The sequence below is a fragment of the Aulonocara sp. 'chitande type north' Nkhata Bay genome, linkage group LG10 (assembly GCF_057382095.1).
Source record: "Aulonocara sp. 'chitande type north' Nkhata Bay isolate Kocher_YH1m ecotype deep benthic linkage group LG10, A_spYH_male_GT1.1, whole genome shotgun sequence".
Classification (NCBI taxonomy): domain Eukaryota; kingdom Metazoa; phylum Chordata; class Actinopteri; order Cichliformes; family Cichlidae; genus Aulonocara; species Aulonocara sp. 'chitande type north' Nkhata Bay.
In genome coordinates, this window is record NC_141353.1 from 13,673,501 (window position 1) to 13,699,269 (window position 25,769).

The 25,769-nt window shown below is 41.4% G+C and overlaps 1 protein-coding gene across 2 annotated transcripts; it reads left to right on the forward strand.

Moving 5' to 3' along the window:
* The first annotated feature begins 3,911 nt into the window (after positions 1-3,911).
* Positions 3,912-23,892, forward strand: scn4bb (sodium channel, voltage-gated, type IV, beta b). 2 transcript variants are annotated; one of them, XR_015131259.1, is made up of 7 exons: positions 3,912-4,278; positions 4,521-4,775; positions 13,598-13,761; positions 13,864-14,083; positions 18,373-18,502; positions 18,660-23,540; positions 23,674-23,892. XR_015131259.1 is itself a non-coding variant. In XM_086308330.1 (6 exons), exons 2-6 carry the CDS (start codon positions 4,691-4,693, stop codon positions 18,754-18,756), a joined length of 696 nt encoding a protein of 231 aa, XP_086164456.1. In that variant the 5' UTR covers positions 3,912-4,278; positions 4,521-4,690; the 3' UTR covers positions 18,757-23,667. The 2 variants fall into 2 exon arrangements, 1 of the variants encoding a protein (XP_086164456.1); XM_086308330.1 differs by lacking the exon at positions 23,674-23,892 and having other exon boundaries at positions 18,660-23,667.
* Positions 23,893-25,769: the final 1,877 nt, after the last annotated feature.

Below are 25,769 nucleotides of genomic sequence, written 5' to 3' on the forward strand. Positions count from 1 at the left end.
TTGTCAAAAACCCCATCTGTCGCCCTACTGATTCATTTTTTCATTTTATATTGTGCGGTGTATTTGTTATCATTGAAAACAACTCGCTGAACCACTTTACTTTATTCCTTTTCATTAGATCAGTGTAAGTGTACCATATTTAACAATCACAGAACCACATAAACGTGCTGTGCTTTTTTTTTTTTTTTGCTGTGAGAGATTAACTTACCTCTCATTAAAAGAAATAATGTTTTGGAGTGATATGACAGTTTAGTGGCTAGGTTGGGTATCAAACAGGTGCAAATGTTTTGAAGTCTCTGGTTGGATTCTCAGCTGGATAAATAGTTCCCATCTTTTCCCACTGCCGATGTCAGATAAAGTCATTGTGGCCAAACATGTCGACTCTGGTCTTGTTTGTTCAAAGGACTTTGTTCAGATGCAACTTTGTAAACCTAATCTGAGCTGCCATGTTCTCTGCAGAGAGAAGAGGCTTTCTCCTTGGAAGCTCTCCAAACACGCCAGACATATTCAGACTATTTCTAACTGTGCTGTCATGAACTGTAGCTTTTCACATGCTAACTGAGACCTTTTCACTGCTGTTTTTTGTACACATCATTCTAACCTTTCTCTTTGCACATAAATATATCTGTGAAATGCACTTTATGAAATAATCTTCCTTTTTTTATATAACTGTACTTACAGCTGTCAGAAGTATATGTACACTCATCATGGGCATGAATATCATAGTAATTTAGGACTTTTAACGATTTCTTTGTTCATTTTCCAGGATGGAATGATTACACAGTAAACATTTTAATTAATGTAAAAAAACAAGAAGGTGCCCAAGTTTGGCATGTTTTATGAAAGTGAAGTGAAGGTGAGACTGTACCAGTTGTCAAGCATGGCAGTGGTATAACCATGCTCTGAGGCTGTTTTTCTTTAAGTGGTACAGATACATTACATGTGATTGGGGGCGACCGTGGTTGGGAAGCTCATCTTGTAACCGGAAGGTTGCCGGTTCGATCCTCTCTCCAGCTCTGTCTGTCCTGGTCATTGTGTCCTTGGGCAAGATACTTCACCCTACCGCCTACTGGTGTTGGCCAGAGGGGCTGATGGCGCGATATGGCAGCCTGCAGGGCAGCTGTGGCTACAACTGTAGCTGCCTCCACCAGTGTGTGAATGTGAGAGTGAATGAATGGTGGAATTGTAAAGTGCTTTGAGTGTCTAGAAAAGCGCTATATAAATGCAATCCATTATTACATTACACAAAGTGGGGTAAGAAGGAGAAGGAATACTTCCAAATTCTTTAGCTTCACCTCAAATCAACAGCTAGACAGTTGGAGCGTGAACACGGCGGCATACATTACATCAAAACTGGTTTTGGAATGGATAAAGCACACTAACATTAAGCTGCTAGAATGGTTTTCCCAAAGCCTCAACCCTGTTGAAGATTTTACAAACTACACTTGAAAATCAGGTCAGTTCAAGAAAACCAACCAATTTAAACAATCTCTACTAATTCTTAAGAGAGGAGTGGTCAAGTATACAAGTAGATTTATGCCAGAAGCTTGTTGACGACTACCAAAAGCATGTGGTTGCAACTAGCTAAGGTAATTTTACCAAATATTAGTGGGGATGTTTGTATATATTTTGGCCTGTGTGCATACTTTTGACCCTGTGTAGATTAGAGAAACTCCAAAATCCTTTCAATCTTGTGCCTCAATTCTTAGTTTTTCAAACTTTTTCAGGCTGTATGCTGTAGAATTATTCCACCCTGTAAAAAGTTCAAAGAAATCATTTAAACACCAACATTAACATCGCAGTCATGCAGCAACACAGGAACCACCAAGGTTCAAGCCTGCAACATTATGGAAACTGCTGAAACACCAGCGTCACTGTCCACAGTGAAGCAAATGTCACGTAGCCTCGGACTGAGAGTGTATCAAACAAGAAAGACACGAGAACTACGAAGTGTATGCAAACTTCTGACCAGAGCTGTAGTAAGGCTAACACGAAAGGATTTTTACTTGTACTGAAGTATTTTTACAGATTCACGTGTTTTACTGCAGTAAATCCAGATACCAAGATTTTCTTTTAAAAGTCTGAGGTAAACTTGAAAACATCTGCAAGTCATAATGCATTATGTGAGGGACATGTCTACCAGTAAATACAATATAATTATGTTTTGTACTGGCTGTAAATTGACGTGCTCTCTGTGTAGTTACAGTCATCCTGCACAGGTCTGCAGTAGCTCTCTTGTCTTCCTGCAGCACGATGCTGTTGTTTTTTTCCCTTATTGCAGTTCTGGAAGAGTTCCCGCTGCTGCTGCATTGATACTCCAGTGGAGGGGCCTGCAGAGGAGAGCAGTGAGCCTGCAGCCTGCCCACGTTATCTCCCACCCATGAAACGTCTCCACTCTACCTGCTGTGACCTTGCACCAAACCTTACCTACCTGTACGGGTTTAATAATGGAGGCGTGAATAATCCACATCAGTAATCCCTGTTAGTGTATATTTGAAATCCTATGATTATCATATTCATAACGTACGTGGGATTACGCCATTCAGCCTCATGCTGTTTAAACAAGCACAAAGAAATAACTTTGCTCACTCAACTTCTTATGAATAATACTTTAGCTTACATACCAACATGCATGCAACGCCAAGCCCACTGATTGTATCATATACTATAGAAATAACAGTAATAACATAATATTTCTATTGCTGACTATCTGAAGTTTTGCACAACTAACACAAAACATTAATGTATTTTAAAGAGTGTATGAACTTGTAAATTAAGAAACAGAAAAGGTGCAGTTCGTTATTCCCCCCAAATAACACCTTTCTCAATAATCACAGCATCAACTTGCAAATACGAAAACACAGTTATTAGCATGTAAGGCAAATACTTGCAGTTAAAGCCCTTGGAATCGCAAATCTCTCCATTTCTTTTTCTTGTAAACGGAAAAACAAAATTTAAAAAAGTACTATCAGCAGCGGAAAACAAGCATGCATGGATGTGAGCAGATGTGAGTTGTCCCTGTGTCCTCTATTTGTCCAGCTGTACCTCGACTCAGGTGACAAGCTCTGTCACATGGCCTCTGCTGCATCCTCGTTAAAACTCACAAATCTCTCTCTTTCTTCTTTTTTTGTATTTGAAAAACCTTTTGTGACCATAGAGGCACCTAACAGATGGAGTCTGACAGGCAAATAAATAAATAAACCAATGCTAAGCATTTTCTGCTGCGGTGAATAGTGCTGACACAAGGCATTGCTGAGCTGTTGTTGACTGATGGTCTGTACATTTATGGCAAAGAAGCTGTCGTGCTTTAAAAAAAATGACTGTACACACTCGTGTATCATAATGGACTTACAGCAGAGTTTTAGCAGATTAAAGAACAATATAACAATACACAAGATAGTGTGACTTTGTATGCACTAAATAGGGCATACTGCACATAAAATATGCTAATTCATAGCTCTGAATGGTAATGCGATGCAAGAAATCTTCACCTTACAAGACAAAACGACAGAAGAAACAAAATAAGAGTAGGGGGCAGCTTTTAATGATTACAATTAAAAGAAAAAGACATTTTAAAACAAGTCTGTGCAAACAAGAAGCTACTTTACTGCTTTCCTCACCCATTGTAAATCTCTCACGTTGCAAAATATGGTTTTGCCCAGGAAAGAACGATGAAAGAAGTATTTATGATAGGAGCTTTTAAATGTGTGTCTTACAGGAGACCTGGGGGATCTGTGGTTACGTACCCAGCCTCCACGTCACCCTGCACTGCAGAACTTTTCTCTGAGCTTCATAAACACTGTCAAAAGTGCCTGGGTGTGTACACCAATGGGGGGGTGAATGAGACAAGGAGTTGTCTGGGGCATTGGAGGGGGGGGGGGGGGGGGGGGGGGTGCAGAGGTGAGGTAAGAGAGAGGTGGCATGCAGCCAACTGAGAGGACAGAGAAAAGTTGGGAGTTAGCCGGAGAGAAGAACAGGGAGATTTATCTTCACTGAGGCTGTGCTGAGGAGGGATAAGAGCCCCGGCGTTTTCCCTGGATGTCTGTCTCTCGGTACCTCTATTTTTTTGCTTACATCCCCCCTCTCTTATTTAATTGTCGCTCTTCTTGGCTGGCACTGCAATGTGGCTGTCTCTGCAGTGAAAGTGCTGCCTGGCAGATTCTCCTTGAGTGAACCCTGGTTGCGCAGTGAGTGCTGCTCTGCCTCCGTCCTGTCCACACTGACTCAGCTGTGCATGCAGTTGGTCAGCCTCTGAGTGAGCACCAGCTGCAGGAGCAGGTAGGCAGTAGCAAAGTTAAACTGTGCTTATCATCAAGTCATGTTTCTTTTCACTCAGCATCCTTTATTTTTATTTTATTTTATTTTTTTAAAAAGGTTATTGTATGTGTAGGAGACTTGCATTTTCTGTGCACTAATATAACTTTTTACTGTACTGCTTGTGTATTCATCGCGACAGATTTTAGTTAATTAACCTTTTTCCTTCCTTCTCCTCACTCTCCTCCTCCTCTGCCCACCGACAGTCCCTTCTAAAGGAGTGCTACCCTGAAACAGCTGCAGGTGCAACACTTGGAGTACACGCATCCACAGAGCAGCTTCCTGATTTTTCCAGTGGACAGAGAGTATTCTCCTAGCTTTCGGGGCCAGTGTTGGATACTGCAGCATCATTTGTTTTGGAGCAGCTCTAGCAGCCATGAAGGTCCGGTGGATTGGGGTTGAACCCGTGAGGCTGGGCCCTCCACACACAACCTGTGGCCTGGTCTTCTCTTTGCTGCTTGGTAATGTCTGTCTTTCTTTTTATGTCATATGATGTGTGCAGTGTTAGAAAGCTTCATCTTTTCCTCACATCAGTATTTATTCATGTGTTTAGGTAGAATAATGATGCTTTGGTATTTCTAGGTCTTATACTGACCTTCATCTCTGACCTATGCAGAGCACAACAATTTGTGTAAGAAATAAGAAACACTATGATTATTTTTGTTTGGGTTGTCCTTGGTTTTTTTTTTTTGTTTTGTTTTTTTTTTTGCATGATGTTGCATTTTACATATTGCTCTGAGCCAGATGGAGTAGAAGTAGGACAGTAGGTGGAAGTCTTGTAAACTAACTGGTTTTGTTAAATTCATATGAGTCGTAAAGTTTTGATGGCTTTTACAAGTAAGCACAAAGTAACAGTACAAGCCTGAGATTATTTATAACCAACAGATAGGTAATAATGTGGCTTGACACTTCAAATAATCATTCAGAGCTAATACTTGATGCTGATACTTGTGCTTTGAAATACCCACATCCTTTTTAGAGTCATAACTTAATTTCTATTCATGCCTCTCTTGGGGCATCAGTGCACCAAACACACATTAAACATTTAAAGCTCCCTTGTTTAAAACATCTTGTGTAGGAGATGTAGGCTGTAAGGTTCCCTTATTGTCCCAGTCCATTTCAAGTCCTGTAAGGTGCATAAAAATGAATCTATTGCAATAAATATCCTGTGTTCCCCACTTTTAATACCAAATTCTTTTCTTTGCATTGTGTTACATTCACACACAGGAACAGATGAGTAACTGTCACTGTCTGGCCAGATTTTTCATAAACAGATCAGCGATTTTTCACAGGTGTTCTTTTTCTTTTTCTTTTTTACAATGTAAAAGAAACTTTCAAGAAACACGTGCGGAAACTGCACAGTAGGCCAAATCTGCAAATGCAGGTGGCCAGCAGCGAGAAAGATGCTACAGCGGTTAAACCATAGCTCAGGACAGTGATTATATTACAGGAGTACAGAATGATATTTGCCTTATGTAATGCATTTATTGTATGATGCACTGTAAGGTGCTTTACAGGATATGGCTAACAGCCTGAACAGAGAGAATAACAGTTTTATAGCCACATGTAGGATAAAGAGAGGCAGGTACTATGGAAAATAGATTTTATTTTATTTCTGAGTTATTATTACTATCTGAATTATGACTTAGACAAATCATCTTATGTCTTAAGCATTATGGCATTGATGGGCTTGATTTTTAGACAGTGTTTAGTCAGAACATTTAAAAGGTAGATGTAATTTTCATGGACGGTATGTGTCTTTATTTTACCTTCAAATAATGATCTGTTCTTGTCCCCACATAGCCCTCACAGTAGTTGGTGGTTTTTTGCATACATCGGTTAATAAAAAAAGAAGAAGAAAATGTTGACATATGTGGGTTAGAAACTGGAACACCAGTGTGCTACTTTTATCTGAAACACCAAGACTCACGAAACAAGTTTTAATGAACAGTACAGAAGTTGGATTTAGAAGAGAGCAGTAAATACCAAAAGGTTTTCATTGTGTTAGGGATAAAACAGAAATAAGATGGGGGTTTTTTAATTTCCTGATCTTGTGTGAGCAGCTTCAGTATCTACACTGATAGCAACAGTGTCCTTGTACTGGAAAATGTGTTAGTTAAGGACACACAGAGGGGCTAAAAGAATGAAAATAAAATCAAACAAATACTGTGAAAAAACTAGTGATAAAAGAATAAAATAAAACATGCATGCATGAGACTGCAGAGTGATTGTGCTGCTCTCTCATTACTCCTTTTCTGGGCTCACTGGACTGCATAGGAGCAGTTGAGGAAAAGATTAGAAGGTGTGATTTCTTTTTTTGTCAGGGCAAGAGTGAGCTGAGAGTGAATCGATAGCATGCACACTTACAGTGCCCCTCCCCCGTCTTTCGCTTTGTCAGTTTGTGTTTCCTGTTCCTGCAAATGGTGCTTGTGAGATGTTGACCTTGAGCATGTTATGCACAAAGTGTCCACAAACCACAGGGCAGAATCACAGGAATGTTACAACGAGTGTAGGACATGTTACTACTCTCATGCAACTACTGATCATATAATAGGTCTGTGTTAGTGTTTCTCTGCATTAAATCTCCAACCTGCAAAACACACTGTCAGCATGTACTTTACCTCACATCCTTCACAGGAAGCACTAAGCAAAAGGCACATTAGTGGTGTAGGCCAGAGAGAGAGAGGAGAGCTTCTGTCTGTCCTCGACCTGCTGAAATTATATACTGTAGCCATCTGCTGTCTGTGACCTTCACACAAAAGCAAGTGCTAAGTTCGAATGTCTTACAGTTGTGGTCTGAAGTTTACATGCACTCATCACGGGCATGAACGTTAAGGTAATTTGAGGACTTTTATGATTTCTTCAAACTGTTCGTCTGTACATCTGTAATGACTTACAAAAAACAGGGATTGGGTGTTTTCTCCAAGTCACACTGGACCAGAAATATACATTTACTCACATAAAACATTCAGTAAATGGGGTTGAAAGTTCTACACTGTTTTGGTTTTTGGTTTTTTTGACAAAGCAAAGGCTTATTAACTACTCATGGTCATGACTGACTGCAACTGGAACATTGGAAGTCCAAGGTGAAGATCTCAGGAGAATTGTAGATTTACACAAGTTGGGAAGGTCTCTTGTAGTTTTTCCAGATGTGTCACCACTTCGCTGAGGTCTGTTAGAAGTCCCAAACTGGCACCCTCAGATAAGAGGCAATTGGTTAAGAGGTCCAGGAACCACAGGGGCTCAAGCCTGCCATGAATGGAAAACTACTGGAACTCCAGCATCACTTTCCACAGTGAAGTGGGATTCCCATCATCTACTAAGCGGGCATCGACCAAGGAAGTAGATCGTGTGCCAAAATCAACACTTTAAAGCTCAGCTGAAATTTACAGCAGCCCACCCCTGTTTTAAGGTCATTATAGATGTGCGCTGTCATTTCACTCTGATAAAAGAACAGTTCAAAGAAACTGTTAAAGGCCCCAAATACCAGATCATGCATGTCCATGATGAGTGCATGTTAACTTTTGACTACAACTGTATACCTGATATGAAAAATATATATCAGGTATACATAAATTGAACATAAATAGATAAAAAAATAATTGAATTGAAATATGTAAAGTATAATCACAGCACACTCTGATGCTGATGGATGCTGATGGTCCTTGGTGTGCAGTTACAGTTTTCACAGCAAAGTCACAGCAAGGACATTATGGTGTTCTCTTACCAAGGGTTTGAATTGTTTAATGCTATTAATAGATATAATATCTGGTTTTAAATATATTTTCATAAAAGAAAAACTTAAGTGGTTGATAGGATAAATAATTTGTGATCCATGCCCATTACACGCAGTGCTAGTAAGCAGTGACTGTGTACAGGGAGTGCAGAATTATTAGGCAAATGAGTATTTTGTCCACATCATCCTCTTCATGCATGTTGTCTTACTCCAAGCTGTATAGGCTCAAAAGCCTACTACCAATTAAGCATATTAGGTGACGTGCATCTCTGTAATGAGAAGGGGTGTGGTCTAATGACATCAACACCCTATATCAGGTGTGCATAATTATTAGGCAACGTCCTTTCCTTTGGCAAAATGGGTCAAAAGAAGGACTTGACAGGCTCGGAAAAGTCAAAAATAGTGAGATATCTTGCAGAGGGATGCAGCAGTCTCAAAATTGCAAAGCTTCTGAAGCGTGATCATCGAGCAATCAAGCGTTTCATTCAAAATAGTCAACAGGGTGATGTGCGTGTGGAAAAACCAAGGTGCAAAATAACTGCCCATGAACTGAGAAAAGTCAAGCGTGCAGGTGCCAAGATGCCACTTGCCACCAGTTTGGCCATATTTCAGAGCTGCAACATCACTGGAGTGCCCAAAAGCACAAGGTGTGCAATACTCAGAGACATGGCCAAGGTAAGAAAGGCTGAAAGACGACCACCACTGAACAAGACACACAAGCTGAAATGTCAAGACTGGGCCAAGAAATATCTCAAGACTGGTTTTTCTAAGGTTTTATGGACTGATGAAATGAGAGTGAGTCTTGATGGGCCAGATGGATGGGCCCGTGGCTGGATTGGTAAAGGGCAGATAGCTCCAGTCCGACTCAGACGCCAGCAAGGTGGAGGTGGAGTACTGGTTTGGGCTGGTATCATCAAAGATGAGCTTGTGGGGCCTTTTCGGGTTGAGGATGGAGTCAAGCTCAACTCCCAGTCCTACTGCCAGTTTCTGGAAGACACCTTCTTCAAGCAGTGGTACAGGAAGAAGTCTGCATCCTTCAAGAAAAACATGATTTCCATGCAGGACAATGCTCCATCACACGCGTCCAAGTACTCCACAGCGTGGCTGGCAAGAAAGGGTATAAAAGAAGAAAAACTAATGACATGGCCACCTTGTTCACCTGATCTGGACCCCATTGAGAACCTGTGGTCCATCATCAAATGTGAGATTTACAAGGAGGGAAAACAGTACACATCTCTGAACAGTGTCTGGGAGGCTGTGGTTGCTGCTGCACGCAATGTTGATGGTGAACAGATCAAAACACTGACAGAATCCATGGATGGCAGGCTTTTGAGTGTCCTTGCAAAGAAAGGTGGCTATATTGGTCGCTGATTTGTTTTTGTTTTGTTTTTGAATGTCAGAAATGTATATTTGTGAATGTGGAGATGTTATATTGGTTTCACTGGTAAAAATAAATAATTGAAATGGGTATATATTTGTTTTTTGTTAAGTTGCTGTCACGGTCTGCGGAGGCAGACCGTGCGGAAAGGTGTGTGGTGGACCCAGGTGCGAACACAAACGAGGATGCAGGAGTGGATTCCAACAAAACGAGCCTTTTATTATGGCTGATGAAAAGAACAAAAACAGAATGAGGGCAGCATACGTGTAGTACTCAACAGAAAACCTAAACTGGACAAAACTAAGGAAAGACTATGGCTGGAGGTACAGAACACAGGAGGTGGTAACACAGACGACGCGAGACAGACTGTATGAAACACAGAGACTAAATACACATGAGGGATGATCAGGGGAAGTGGCCACACATGGGAACACAGCTGACACACATGAACTTAACGACAGGACAGAAGGAGTGAAACTGAATACACTGACCGTGAATACAGACTTTCAAAGTAAAACAGGAAACATGGAGATTAGACAAGACACATGAACCGGGGAGACGTAGTACAGGGGAGATGACATAACCGACAGCATGGACTTGACAATATAAGACACGCAGACATAAACACACGAAGGGCAAGGGAGACTTAATACACGGGTAATATGTACAAATGGCTGGACTGCCTTAGTGACCCTAAACAAAGAATAAACATCAAAATAGGCTAAAACACAAAACACTGGGTCGCACGACCCAGGACCATGACAGTTGCCTAATAATTATGCACAGTAATAGTCACCTGCACACACAGATATCCCCCTAAAATAGCTAAAACTAAAAACAAATTAAAAACTACTTCCAAAGACATTCAGCTTTGATATTAATGAGTTTTTTGGGTTCATTGAGAACATGGTTGTTGTTCAATAATAACATTATTCCTCAAAAATACAACTTGCCTAATAATTCTGCACTCCCTGTATATCTACTTAAAAATGGTACAAAATAATCTAAAAGGTGACTTTTCATTGTTAATCGTGCATCTCTTTTTACTGTACAAAAAAGTACAGAGCACAACATGTATTCTCCTGCCCATGAACATAAAAAGTTGAAGGTTTTCAAATCAGTTTTAGCATGATACTGAGGAAAATGTATCTGTGTTACTGACATTATAATAACGTTGACAACTAAGATAAGAAATGTAAATGATGGGCTGACATTGTGGGAAATATCCTTTATTCACTTCCTTGTCTAAGTGCTACACTTCTGATGAATATGAACTAAAATCCAACCATCAGTAATTCTTATTGCTGATGAATTTTTATATTACGCAAAATCAAACAAAATCTCGTCTTTTTCTTGACTTAAAAGCAGCGATGAACTAAAATCTCTACAGGAATTCACTGTTCCCAGGTCAAAAACACCCCAGCATGTAGCGTCTATCTTATTTATTTACATATGTTTTTCCCCAAATTAAACAAATAAGATGCTATGAGTCAGTGGAGGTTATCAAATCTATTTTACATTACTGTGCAAAAGACTTGAACCACATCCTTCTTCTCATTTCTTTATATTTTGCAAGCAAAATTGGTGCAGTGTTTTTATCGAAAAGTGTAAACATAATGGAAATACAGTATATAGGCCAAAAACAGAGATTGTATGATACTCATGAGCTCGAAAGTCAATATTTGGTATGACCACCTTTATTCTTCAGCACAGCCTGACTTCTCATCAGCCGCTTTCTTCTCATTTCTTTAAGTCTTCCTCGGGAATAATTCTCCAGACTTCTTGAAGGACATTCAAACCTCTTCTTTGGATGTTTATGCCTTTTGTTCTGTTCTCTGTCAAGATGAGCCCACCCTGCTTCAGTAATGTTGAGGTGCAGTTCATGATTTATATTGTTAAGCTGCATGTTTTTCTATTTATGTGTGCTTTTACTGCATCGGCAGTGTGTTTGGGATAATTGTTATTATTTCAGATGGTACTGCATGAATCAAAGTCAGACAGTGCTTTTCAGTTTCGATAAGATCACCAACACCGCTGGCTAAAATGAAATCCCAAACCATCACAGAGTCTCCCAGCCAGGGGGTGCAGATGGCATATTCTCACTGTACCTCCATCCTGACAACCTCCATACATATTAACAATGATTTGATCCAAGAATTTTGATTCCTCGCTCTATATGACTTGTTTATTTTCAGTCCTGTTCTTGTGTAATTTGCCATAGCTCAGCCTTATATCCCTGTTTCCCATTAAGGATGGCTTCACAGCTCCAACACCATTGTGAAGTTTGCTGACGACACAGTGGTGTTGGGCGCCATCTCCAACAACGAAAGTCTGTATTTCAGGTGTTAGCATAAGCACATAATAATCTTTCATTGCAGGTGCAACTGTAATCATGTTATACACATATTGCATAGTTAAAGGGTTGAAGCTCGGTCAAGTTAATTAATGGTTTGAAGCTACGGGCAGCGCGATATCTGGCCGATCAATGGAGCAAAGTTCAGCTATTGAAAGGTTGCCTACATGTTTACAGTATAATTTACTACATATTGCCTGCGTGCATTCAGCAGCCTGCTGCACTGGAGTTTGCCTGGTAACAGATGACGTAGAGGGGGGTCATCTACTGAGGTTAACAACACAGACACATGGTCTGTCTGGGTAAACTGATTGCAAATGTTGTGTAAGTCTAGAAAAGTGTAATAACAGGATGCATCTGGGAGGCGGTGGAGGAACTGAGAAAGGAACTGTTCTGTTTTAGTGACGCGAGTTACTGGTCATCACAAGTATAAATATTACACCCACCTATTGTCAGGCGGGAGATGGAGCCTGATATTTTGCAGAGTCCATCTACACCACATATATGTGTTTTAATAAAATCATTTGTGTTGACCCACTATGGACTTTCAGTCATATGTCTCTTCCTCAAAAATTCGAACCACGACACGGCCTACATGGATGAAGTGAAGAATCTGGCATCATGGTGCCAGGACAACCATCTCCAGCTGAACGTTGGCAAGACCAAGGAGCTGGTGGTGGACTTCAGAAGGGGTCAGCACAGAGACTACAAGCCCATTATCATCAATGGAGCTCCCGTGGAGAGTGTACAGTCCTTCAAGTATCTCGGTGTCCACATCTCCTCAGACATGACATGGTCTGCCCACATTCAGGTCCAGACCAAAAAGGCTAGGCAGCACCTGTACCACTTACGACAACTGAGGAAGTTCAGGGTCTCTCCAAAGATCCTCAGGGCTTTCTATACAGGCACTGTGGAGAGCATCCTCACACAGAACATCACATCCTGGTTTGGGAACAGCTGTGTTAAGGACCAAAAAGCTCTTCAGAGAGTGATCCATATGGCAGAACGCTGCTGCAAGGACACTGAAGATACTGAAGGGCCCGTCCCATCATTATTTACGGGTTGTACGGAAGCCCCAAACGCAATTTCATTGTTCTCTGACAATGACAATAAATACTTAAATGAAATGAAATGAAATCATGGCAACAAACTGGTCCAACTTCTGTCCGGTAGAAGGTTCCGCATCATCCGGGCAAGGACAGAGAGACTCAAGAGGAGCTTCTATCCCCAAGCCATTTATAGATTCAACTAATCAAATTATTTTTTATTCTCAGCTGTGTGTAACAATGTGCCTAAAAATACAATTTAAAATTGGTTCTTTTCTAAGTTTTCTGCCATGAATGGACACAACAATTGTTCATCCTTTTAGTTAGATACATATTTTATGCTTGAATAATTCAGAGGTCAGTGACAAAAACCATTCCTATGAAAATGGTTAGGTACAAGGACTGCACTAAAATTGAATAAAAAAGCAACCAAAGAAAACCTTTGACCTTCAGAAAGCCTGGAGAAATATTGCTCAAGAGCATTTAAAAAATGACAAATAAAACAGACAACTTGAAACAAATATAAAGAAAGAGCTGTTTAAATGCTTTTTCCCGGCCTTGGTATCAACTAGTTGGTAGGTGTAGTTGTATATTTAACAAACAGATATGAAATTACTGCCGGTCTTCTAATCTAACTCTCAGCAAGAAAGCAAATAACCAAGACAAAAAAAAATTATTACACCAGCATACAGACCTCACACTATGGTACTGCACTGTAAGACTGGTGTATGTCCTATCTTCATGTTTTTTGCCATTCCTCTGCTTTTCAGGTGCGTGGTCTGCTCAGGCCCTGGAGATGTCTGTCGGGAAAATTCCCTTCCTTCAGGCAGTGAATGGGAGCACAGTTACTTTGCCGTGCACCTATGCCAGCTGTATTGGCATTGAAAATCTCTACTTCAACTGGCAATTCAATGACAACGGCACTATGCAAAAGGTAAAAACCTTCCACGTGATTCAAAGATTTCTGTTTGTTTTTTTCTAACTTGTGCAGTCGGGAGCAGTTTTGAGATGACTGATATCTTGCTGATCCCATCAGGTCTGTGAGTCAGTGATACCTTCAGAGGGGGTGGTGCCAGATGTGACTATATTCCGGGAGCGTGTGGAGTTTGTGGGGAAAAACCATCATAATAACGTCTCCATCTTGTTGTTGAACATCACCTTTGAGGATGGGGGACAGTACACGTGTTTTGGACGCAATCCCAGAGAGCACCACAAGAACCATAGTGCCATCTTCAACCTCATAGTGGTTGACGAGTGTGAGTGGTCATGGTCTATGACATATGCCACAGTGTCATCTAATTTATTTTTCTTTCATTACAAAGTTAAATATATCCTGTTAGATTTTAAGGACATCATTGTTAAACTGTAAACCAGCTTTTTTCTGCCCCATTGAACTAGTCATTTGAATGTTCATGTTTTCACACTGATATACACCAATCAGTGCATAACACCATAGACCACTGACAAGTGAAGTGAACAACACTGATCTCTGATATGGCCACCGACCTAAGCACTGTTGCCGACCATGTGCTCCCTTTGATGGAAGCGGTAATCCCTGTGGACTCTTTCAGTAGGATATTGCGTTGCAAAACAAAAAAAAAAGGTTCAGGAGAGGTTTGAGGAGCACAGCAATGAATTTGAGGTGTTGACTTGACCTCAAATTCCCCTGATCTAAGTCCAGTTGAGCATGTGCTGGACAAACAAGTCAGATAATCAGATGCCCTGGAGCCATGCCCGGGGAGGGTGCCCGAGGGCAAGCATCTGGTGGCCGGGCCTTAGTCCATGGGGCCTGGCCGGGCACAGCCCAAAAAGGGGACATGGGCCCATCCTCCCGCAGGCCCACCACCTGCAGGAGGCGCCATAGGGGTCGGGTGCATTGTGTGCCGGGCGGCGGCCAGGAGCGGAGGCCCTGGCGGACTGATCCCCGGCGGGTATTCTAATATCCCCTCAGCTAGCTGCCGGTACGTTGGGGTTTTTCCCGGTGGATGAGAGGGTTTGTTCTCTGCGCCTTAGGGTCGGGGAACGGGTCCTGACTGTCATCTGCGCTTATGCGCCAAGTGGCAGTTCAGAGTACCCAGCATTCTTAGAGTCCCTGGGTGGGGTGCTGGAGGGTGCTCCACCTGGAGACTCTGTTGTCCTGCTGGGAGACTTCAATGCTCACGTGGGTAATAACAGTGAGACCTGGAGGGGCGTGATTGGGAGGAACGGCCTCCCTGATCTGAATCCGAGCGGTGTTTTGTTATTTGACTTCTGTGCAAATCACAGTTTGGCCGTAACGAACACCTTGTTCGAACATAAGAATGTCCATAAGTGCACGTGGCAGCAGGACGCTCTAGGCTGCAGGTCAATGATCGATTTTGTAATCGTATCACCAGACCTGCAACCATATGTTCTGGACACTTGAGTAAAGAGAGGGACTGAGCTGTCAACTTATGGTGGTGGTGAGTTGGATCAGGTGGCGGGGGAGGACACTGGACAGACCCGGTGCACCTAAACGTGTAGTGAGGGTGTGCTGGGAACATCTAGCAGAGGCCCCAGTCCGCGAGATCTTCAAAGCACACCTCCGGCAGAGCTTCAACAGCATTCTGAGGAACACGAACCAAATGGTGGACACCAGAGGTGAAGGGAGCCACCAGGCTGAAGAAGGAGTCCTATCGGGCTTGGTTAGCCTGTGGGACTCCAGAGGCAGCCGACAGGTACCGACAGGCGGCTCGGGCAGTGGCTGAAGCAAAAACTCGGGTGTGGGAGGAGTTCAGAGAGGCCATGGAAAAAGACTTTCGGACTGCCTCGAAGAGATTCCGTCAGGCGTCTCAGGAGGGGAAAGCGGTGCTCTACCTGCACTGTGTATAGTGCTGGCGGAGCGCTGCTGACTTCGACTGAGAAACTTGTCAGGCGGTGGAAGGAATACTTCGAGGACCTCCTTAATCCCACTGACACGTCTTCCGAGGAGGAAGCAGAGTCTGGGGATGAGGAGAATGACCCGCCAATTTCCGGAGGCGAGGTCACTGAGGCAGTTAAACAACTCCTTGGTGGCAGAGCCCCTGGTGTTGATGAGGTCCACCCCAAGTTCCTGAAGGCTCTGGACGTTGTAGGGCTGTCCTGGTTGACACGCTTCTACAATGTTGCATGGAGATCAGGGGCAGTACCCCTGGACTGGCAGACCGGGGTGGTGGTCCCCATCTTTAAGAAGGGGGACCGGAGGGTCTGTTCCAATTACTGGGGGATCACACTCCTCAGCCTCCCTGGGAAAGTCTATGCCAGGGTGCTGGAAAGGAGAGTTTGTCCGCTAGTCGAACCTCGGATACAGGAGGAACAATGCGGTTTTCGTCCTGGTCGCGGAACACTGGACCAGCTCTTTATCCTCTCAAGGATACTTGAGGGTGCATGGGAGTTTGCCCAACCAGTCTACATGTGTTTTGTGGACTTGGGGAAGGCATTCAACCGTGTCCCTCAGAGTGTCCTGTGGGAGGTGCTGCGGGAGTATGGGGTGTCTGGCCCATTGCTACGGGCCATTCAATCCCTATACAACCGTTGCAAGAGCTTGGTTCGCATTGCCGGCAATAAGTTGGACTCGTTCCCGGTGGGTGATGGGCTCCGCCAGGGCTGCCCTTTGTCACAGATTCTGTTCATAATGTTTATGGACACGATTTCTAGGTGCAGCCAAGTGGCGGAGGGCTTTCACTTCGGTGGCCTCAGAATCTCATCTCGGCTTTTCGCGGATGATATGTTTCTGTTGGCTTCATCGGGTGAAGGCCTCCAGCTCCCACTGGAACGGTTCACAGGCGAGTGTGAAGCAGCGGAAATGAGGATCAGCACCTCCAAATCTGAGGCCATGGTTCTCAGCCGGAAAAGGGTGGAGTGCCCACTCCGGGTCGGGGATGAGTTCCTGCCCCAAGTGGAGGAGTTCAAGTATCTCAAGGTCTTGTTCGCAAGTGATGGGAGAAGGGAGCAACTCAGTGATGGGAGAAGGGTAGTGACCGAAAGCATGAGATCGCGGATACAAGCGGCGGAAATGAGCTTCCTCCGAAGGGTGGCTGGCCTCTCCCTTAGAGATAGGGTGAGAAGTTCAGCCATCCGGGAGGGGCTCAGAGTAGAGCCGCTGCTCCTCCACATCGAAAGGAGCCAGCTGAGGTGGTTCGGGCATCTGACAAGAATGCCTCCTGGGCGCCTCCTGGGTGAGGTGTTCCAGGCATGTCCCACCGGGAGGAGGCCCCGGGGCAGACCCAGGACACGCTGGAGAGATTATATCTCTCGGCTGGCCTGGGAACGCCTTGACGTTCCCCCGGATAAGCTGGAAGAGATGGCTGGGGAGAGGGAGGTCTGGGCTTCTCTGCTTAGGCTGCTGCCCCCGCGACCCGGCCCCGGATAAAGCGGATGAAGACAGATGGATGGATGGAATAACTTTATTTATAAAGCGCTTTCAAACAAAGTGCTGTGCAGCTATTTGACTGTACTATAGTCAAATAGCTACAGTACATGGTAACTCTATTGGAGCCCATGCCTCAAGGGGTCAGTACTGTTTTGGCAGCAAAAGGCAAATGACACCATGTTAGGCAGATAATGGTAAAGTTATGGTTGATTGGTGTATAAGGCAGTCACAGAAAGGGTGGTCTTCCAGATGCTCAACTGGACTGGTAAAAATAAGAGAGAACATGCATGTGTCGAAGGCAAAATTACAGAGCTCCGCAAGAGACATAGGAGAAAATGGGACATGGGAGCTGAAGTTTTGCGAGATCTCGCAAATGTTTTGGCCGCATTCTTTGGAGGCCACCAGCTTCAAGCCGACCGGGAGGTCAAGGCACGATGTGCCGGGAGTGCGGTGTTCTCCCCGGCTGTAGTGGGCCTCATCCTCCTGCTAGCTTCGAGATGGTGGGTAACAGACGTCTCTGAAAACGTTGGAGCACTTTTGCAAATATGTGATGTCATGATAAACTGAGCAGATATTAGACATTTACACAGCTACATTCACGCCTCAAAATATCTTAAAAGTTTATTTTGTGATCCACAAAGAGTAAAATTAAAACTAAACTTGTTGGAAACGAATTGGCTGGGCCGCACCATGAATTCTGGGATAGGTTGGGTTACGAAGGATACACTGACTCGGCCTTCAAATGCAACCTGCGAAGTATGCAGTCTATTTTGCGAGATCCCGCAAAAGTTTTGCTACATCCCAAGTTAGTTTTGCGAGATCTCGCAAAAGTTCATCTTAATTTTTTTTTCTCCCATGTCCCTTGCGGGGCTCCGTACAAAATAAATCAGGTCGCACATAAATGAAAAACATATATTTGTGCAGTTAAGAAAAAGAAATCTGGTGACATTTCATATATTTTTTATATATATTTAAAATATTTTTAAATGTATGTAATTTCATATTTACATTTCACAGCTTTTTTGTTATTCTAAGACTGATAAATGTAGAAGGAGCAACGGTCACAAGATCAGCTAAAACAGGAGGTTACCCTGAGACAGACAATGCCTGAACAACATGTCATCATGTTTAGCTACCTTCATCAGTTTTTACCTGGTCATTTGTTAATGCCTGCAGTGAGGGAGGTGGACAACACGCTGACCATCATCATAGCTTCGGCTGTGGGTGGGGCAATTGCACTGCTGATGGGCTTCATGCTGCTCAAGAACTTCACTCTCTTTGTTCTCACCAAGCTTGAGGAGAAGAAGTAAGTTTTCTTATAAGCAATGATCTTTCACTAGATTACACAGTTGGTGCTTGGCATCAAGTTAGATCAGCCAGTATATGTACATGCTGAGGATTTTCAGCTTTGAACTGTTGTGTGTCTACAGCTTTAACACTGTCTCTTTTACCTCCAACTGCAGTAAGGAGTGCCTTGTAACTTCATCAGGGATTGACAACACAGAAAATGGCCTCTCAGGATCCAAAGCAGATTCAAAACCAACACCAAAAAAGAAATGAGACAGTGCATGTAAAAACAAGTGAATATAAATATGACAGTGCTCATATTTATATACCTTCTCTGGATATTTGTATATGCTCATGTGTTTGCGCACATGCAAATTCATTATGTTCAAGTTAAAAGCTTAACTCTGGTTGTGGCCTTCAGAGAGGGAAATTATATCAAATGTGTAAAGAGAAGTAACTGTCCAGATGATGTACAACAATATTATTTAAAATGTGCACATCATTTTTGCATAACTGCATAATTTACATAAACAGTAGCAGATTAGAAATTAGATGAAACTTTATTAATCCCTTGGGTGGGTTCCTCCGGGAAATTCAGTTTCCAGTCGCACAGCACCGACAGAAGTTGCATGTTACAGAGTTGGAATACCAAATAAAGGGGTAACAACTAACACTTGACTTATTTAGGATATCCAGACAGTAACTGAGCCTGGTGAAATGTAACAAACAGGTAATATATTGAGGCTTGGTGGAACACGTCAGAAATCTCAAATGATCATTATCCCCATGTTGTCTTTCTGGGTGGGTCAATTAAGACGTCACTGCTCCAGCAACAGCAGTGAAGGTTTGAGCTTAAATGGACTCAACAACACAATACAACATGAAGAAAGAAGATACTTTACAAAAGACTATGTATTTCAGGAACTTGAAATTAGTTTAAGTGATTAATTTCCTATTATTTTACGGGCCCTGTAAAACAAGACGTTTGAGTAACTTCTTAAATGAATATTTGGGAATTCAATTCACAACTACAGTCTTAATCTGATACATTGTTACCAACCTGTGAAAAAATAGTAATATATCTGTCGGCATAATTTGTTGTTGTTTTGTGTTTATACTTTCACCATTACATATTATTTTATATACACAATTGATACCAAATTTAAATTTTGCTTTGTGTTATACAGCTATGTGAAAAAGAAAGTACGCCCTCTTTCAGTTCTATGATTGTACATCAGGACATAACAACAACAACAACAATAATAATAGTGACAAATGTACTTAGTGTGTACACTAAGTACAAGATTCATTAGCTTGTACAATCATATTTAACAGCAATAAATTGAAGAGGTCAGTGTCTCTCATGTTGTTTTTAGAGGAATTCTTTAGTCCACTGAGATGTGCAGGCATTCAGGCACTGTATGTCTGCACACCTCTACACTCCTAAGTACTACCTCAGCATTTTTGTTTCTTTTTCAGCCATTCTGTACATTGCATTACCCAATTTAGACCACAACTTTAGCTGTCAGACAAATGGCTTCACATTTAACATCAAACTGACTCTAGAATATTTTTGTAATAAGAGGAGTTTGTGGTTAACTCCGTAACTGTGAGGTATCCAGGTCCTGTGGCTGAAATCAGCCAAATCACCACACCGCTACCACCACGTTTTACAGTTGGTGTGAGGTGTTTTTTGCTGATGTGCTGTGTTTGTGTGGTATTGTGCATTATAGCCAAATGTCTCCACTTTGGCCTTGTTTGTCCAGAGGACATTGATCCAGAACTTCAGTGGTTTCTCAGATGCTATGTTATTTTTAGAGAGAAGGGACTGACATGTTGAGCCTTTTTTAAATTGTCGTGTCATTAACTTTAACATTCACATGCTAACTGAGACTGTGGAGCCAAAGATATAGCTCTTAAATTTTTTTCAGTTTCTCTGTACACTGCATGGTCTGACCTTGGGGTGAATTTTCTGGGATGTCCACCCCTGGAAAGACTGGCAACTGTCCTGAATTGTTTCCACATGAGAATGAGCTTACTCACAGGAAAGTTCAAATTGTTTGGAAATTATCTTATGGCCCTTCCCAGCTTGATGGCCAGCAACAGTTGTTTCTCTAAGATCATTACTAATGTATTTCTTCTTTGGGGTTTTTGGGTTAACAAACACCTGAATGCTCCTAACTGCAATATTAATTCCTAAAGATCTACTTATTTTTTTTCATCACCTGAATTTACGTAATAAAATTCCTGTTAAGAACCAGATGGTTTGTTAACATGTCGTGTCATGGAAAACCTTAGAACTGAAAGAGGGTGTACTTTCTTTTTTCGCATGACTGTACGTACTGTTGGCAAGTGCTTCTTGAAAGGATACTACTGGGTTCCTCTCTATAATATTTTAAGACTTACCTTATCATGTAAAGGCCCCTGAGATACCTGGAGCTCTCTTAATAAAACAAAAATGAACTAAACTGAATAAAGGGAAAGCAACTGCAGGCTCTTATTTAACCACTCAGAAAAAACCTTCAGTATATTGTTTTATAAAGAAAAATGAAAAAACAATTGATGTGCACATTTTATGACATCGTAAAATGAGGATGTAATGTAATGTACACAAGCAATACTGTGTGGGTCCATTGCTGAAGCGATTATTAACTGCTACCACAACCAGAGTTGGAAAAAAAATATGTGACTGTTTTTCATCTGAAGTCAAAGAAACTTTCTTTGTTTAGGTGCTTGAAACAGGGAAAAAATGCAATATAATACAACTGGTCTGAACCATCCTTTAACTAACACCAAATTCACTTACAACAGTAAATATATCTGTATAACCTTTTACACAACATTCAGATTGTCTGGTTTATTCAAACAACTAACACAGAGACTGTATCGACAGAATGCGGCAGGATTCAGCCCAGTTCTTCATCCTCTTTGCTTGATATAAAACACAGGTGCCTGTTAGTGCTTCTATGCTTGTCTGTCACTTAGGACGGCTACATGTTGTAAAGCAGTTTTTAAAAAATCAAAAACAAAAAGTAACACAACAAGCTTCTTAAAATAAAGGATAGACAATCCCCTGAAACATCCTCCCCCTCCTAGAAAAATGAATGACCCCCAAATGCTGCTTTTAAGACAAATAATCAATGCATTTAAGCATGTGCAATATGGGCAAAGCCTTTAAAAGATGTTCCTTTGGAAATACATGTTCTGCTATACCAACACCGGTAGCATCAGCTCTGAGTTAGCTGTAAATCCCATTTTGTACCACGCTAACTTCATTGTGCTAACAGTGTCTGAGGTTAAGCACTACATATTCCCTCTGCTTAGTATGCGCCTGTTGAAATGGCTTTTCTAAGCACTGACAAACAATCATTTAGTTAGCGGTTTACTCTTTGCAATAAATAATTCTTACCCAGCGCACTGCTGAGAGAAAAACTGACTGGGTATCCATGCACGTGCACTCAGTAAACCACCCATAATAATGTGGGAATATAATTGGTTGGTCTGGATTTCGCAGGTTGAGTAGAGGGGCTGTATGGCAGGGATAATCTGTTCAAGCAGGAATAAATGATGCTCACTGACTGTGCCAGACAGGTAAAGGGTGACCAGATCCCAACAAACTAAATGTGGGACAAGCTCAGTGTATGTGTGGCACAAAGTGTGACATGTTAGCAATGCTGGGAGGCATTCAAATATTTAAATCCAACTTTCCAACTCTCTTGCTCAGTAAATGCAAGAAAAATAAAAGGAAGCTGAAGTTTGGGGCTAAAAATGCTATGCAGTACTATTTAAAGTGGGACATCTGTTCACCTGAGACAGGGATGAACCAGGAGAAGAATTAATCAGCACCAGACCCAATGAAATAGTCATATAATATTTCCGGGGAGTGGCATGTATGTGTGTCTGCCATCACCGTGGCGCTCCACATTTATAGGTAATCTTAGAGTAATCTATTCTCAATCCTAAATAACGTGACGGTTTGAAGGCTTTCTGAAACTCACCCTTATGTTAATAATTATGTGCCTCTGGTCTTTTAACAAAGGCTCAAAGCAATATAGCTATTACAATGCTATTCTAAAGATATAGATGTATGTTTCTGTGTATGTATTATCCATATGAGTGTTGGTTTTCCATTGTTCAGCTAAGTTAACCAAACAGATGGTTAAAGGCTGTTGTTGAACACTGGTGATGATGGTTTTTTGATTGCAATTGATGGTAACAGATGAGTGTTACAGAAAAAAATATGCTTATTTGCTTGTCCTCCTGTGAGTAAAATGATAAAATTGGTATCACTCTTTCACAAAGCTACTACCACCAAGTCAGTTAGCTGAACTTACCTGGCTTTTTCCAAATGTGACAGCACCTCAAAAGGTTTATCAATTCTGATGAACACATGTGAGTGTTTGTATCAAAGCACTCATCTAACTCTCAGCAAGAGAACAAGCAAACTGATTTCTCATTCTCAAAACCTTTGAAAAACATATTGCAAGTAAGCAAAGCGCTGGAAATATTATGGGCAATATTCATTTGATGTTCCAACTATGGTAACTATGTTTTGATTGCAAGAGTAAATCCACCTTAGAGTCAGATCTTAACTCCTAGGCTGTTGTTGTGACTTTGGAAACACGAAGGCAAAGTTGTGCAAGATCGTAAGTTTAAAAATATTTAATCGCAATAAATATATTTAATTGTAAAGGGTGGATTTTCTCTGAGTGTAAAAGATCCACTTCTGTCAGGTGTTGTTGGTTTTAAGGTTGTTGTTTTTTTCTTTTTCTTTTGTTTTATTATTGTGTCAATGAATTAATTAACTGAGGAAAATAAGCTTTAAGTGGATGTGCCCAAACAAGCTTTGGGTGAATGTAAGATGACAAGCGACTCTATGCAAATCACAACAGAACTGAATGTGAATTTGTTGTACTGTACCTTGACTTAACTGTGATAGCTCTGTATGCAATACAATAGCAGGGGATGTCGTGGATCAGGGAGTTTTAATGATGGCCCTCATATGGATAAGAAGCTGAAAGCTATACAATCCAATGGCACACGTTGTTGCTCTACATGTAAGTCGTATTAGACTTAGAGCTTATTTTGAGAGAAGTGCATGTTATGTTATATGGCAAAAGCCCAAAGAGTACACTTTAATGTAATGCATCTTTTTTAAAATTGCGTTTTTCTATTTCTTTTCCTTATAAGGATGTAGGGTGAATGGGGAACATCCAAAGGGGAGCACGGAGCTGACTGGAGCCCCTGTACTCGATCGGACCTCAGAAAACCTCAGAAAGTCATACTCAACCGCTGCTCTCAGTAGAAAAATACAGCTGTGATACTCTTGCTCGCCCTCAAATGATGTCCCCATTTCAACCTCTAATTCATGCATACCAACTCTTGATCTCTTTACTATAGAAAAATAAAGTTTTGGATATAAATCTGTCTCGTGCTGTTGGAAGTGATGCATCACTAAAGTAGATCTTTGACCTCACTGCCTCCTATTGGGCAGAGGGAAGAAGAACAATGAAAACTCACCATTTCTTACCCTAAAAAAAAATCAAAGATTTGAAGATGCAGCAGTGGCGTATAAACACATGAACAGGGATGTGGATAAGAAATTCTCAGTGCATTGTGGGAAGTCCACCAACAGCCCAAACCTTTAGCAGCATAACTGAGGGATGGTCCAGGATCATCTGATGAAAGGACAGCTTTAAACCTAATCTTAAAAGCAGGGCGAGTCTGCCTGTTTCACAGGAGGGCTCTGCCTCTCATTCTACTATTAGAAACTCTAGGAACCACAGGTAAGCCAGCAGCCTGTGACCAAAGTGCTCCACTGGGATAATATGACAGCAAAAGACATGATTGGGCCTGATTATTTAAGACTTAGACGGATTTTAAATTCAGTTCTGGATTTAACAGAGAGCCAATGAAGAGAAGCCAAAATGGGAGAAATATGCTCCCATTTTCTAGTACCTGTCAGTACTCTCAATGCAGTGATCTGGATCAAGTGAAGGTTTATCAGGGGTCTTTTAGAAAAACCAAGGTAAAGCTATTCAGAGTAAGCATTTAGTTAAACACCGTGTTTCTGACATTTAAAGTGCCACCTATAATAACTTTAATAAGTGGAAGCAACAATATGTTTATATCCTTAAATTATCTTTTAATTTCTGCTTTAAGGGAACCTTTTTACATTCTGTGATTTTGATAGCTTTCTGGTCACAAAATGAGCTCATAGCCTGTGGAACACCATTAAATCTACATAATGGTTGCATAAAACTGGATTAAGTTTTAAAAATTGTATCACATTGAATTATGGGAAGTGTAGTATCTGGAGGTTTGTGGTTTAAAGGGTACAAACATTTTTTTAATTTTCTCTCCAGACATTTTAAAGTTAAAAGTCAGATGGCAGAAATTTTAAATAATAAGATGAACATACATGACCTGATCCCTCAGAGCACTCAGGCTTCAGATGGTTCTATTTTTTGGTAACAGCAGAATAACATTTTAATAGCTTTGTTGTATTCTCTGTATTCTATATTACTAATCCACACCTATTTATTGTGCACAACTATAGTGGTTTTTAAATCAAACGATCAGTGGTTTTGCCAAAACAATATGTACTGATTGTTTAGGAATAACAGCCATCCCTATACACACAGTTTGTACAAAGTCTCCTGCTTTCAGAGTCTCAAAAGTAACTTAGCTTACTTAGTAAGTTAGCTGAGGCTTGGTCCTTCTGTCAAATTATATAATTAAAAGTATGAACTTGATTCCAAGGAACTTTTAATACCAGATCCAAAGATGTGCATATGTAAGTGAAGGAGGCCGAGAAGTTGCCAAAATAGTAAATCACTGTGAGGAGATTTGCTCAAATGAGCCGTTTACATGTCTGATGTTAGTTCCACCAGCAGATGTCAGTAGTGACCTGCATGTGGAATTAAATGTTCAAACCTCGGGTCAGATCAGAGCACAGCAGCCTCTGCAGACTCAGGGAGGGGTGGAGAGGATACCGGCTGACAGACTTCTCTCCAAGTTAAAACAGGTTCGACATAGACTGTTTTAATGACCCCTTTAGTGTCAAACACGCATAGATGCACTTGTGCCACTTCTATCATAGGCTGTTTCCTGTTTTGGATGCTACTGCAACTTTTTTGAATGTGGAAACTGTTATTAACATTTAGGAGATGATTTATTATTATTATTATTATTATTATTATTATTATTATTATTATTATTATTATTATTATTATTATTATATAAAAACAATATTTGGTCGGGTAGTTTCATTACAAGCACTTTTA

Excerpts from the sequence above, each read along its gene's own strand:
- scn4bb (XM_086308330.1), top strand. The coding sequence starts at position 4,691 with ATGAAGGTCCGGTGGATTGGGGTTGAACCCGTGAGGCTGGGCCCTCCA. Across the intron at positions 13,762-13,863 it reads ACAACGGCACTATGCAAAAG|GTCTGTGAGTCAGTGATACC; the intron begins GTAAAAACCTTC and ends TGATCCCATCAG. Across the intron at positions 14,084-18,372 it reads CCTCATAGTGGTTGACGAGT|TGAGGGAGGTGGACAACACG; the intron begins GTGAGTGGTCAT and ends TAATGCCTGCAG.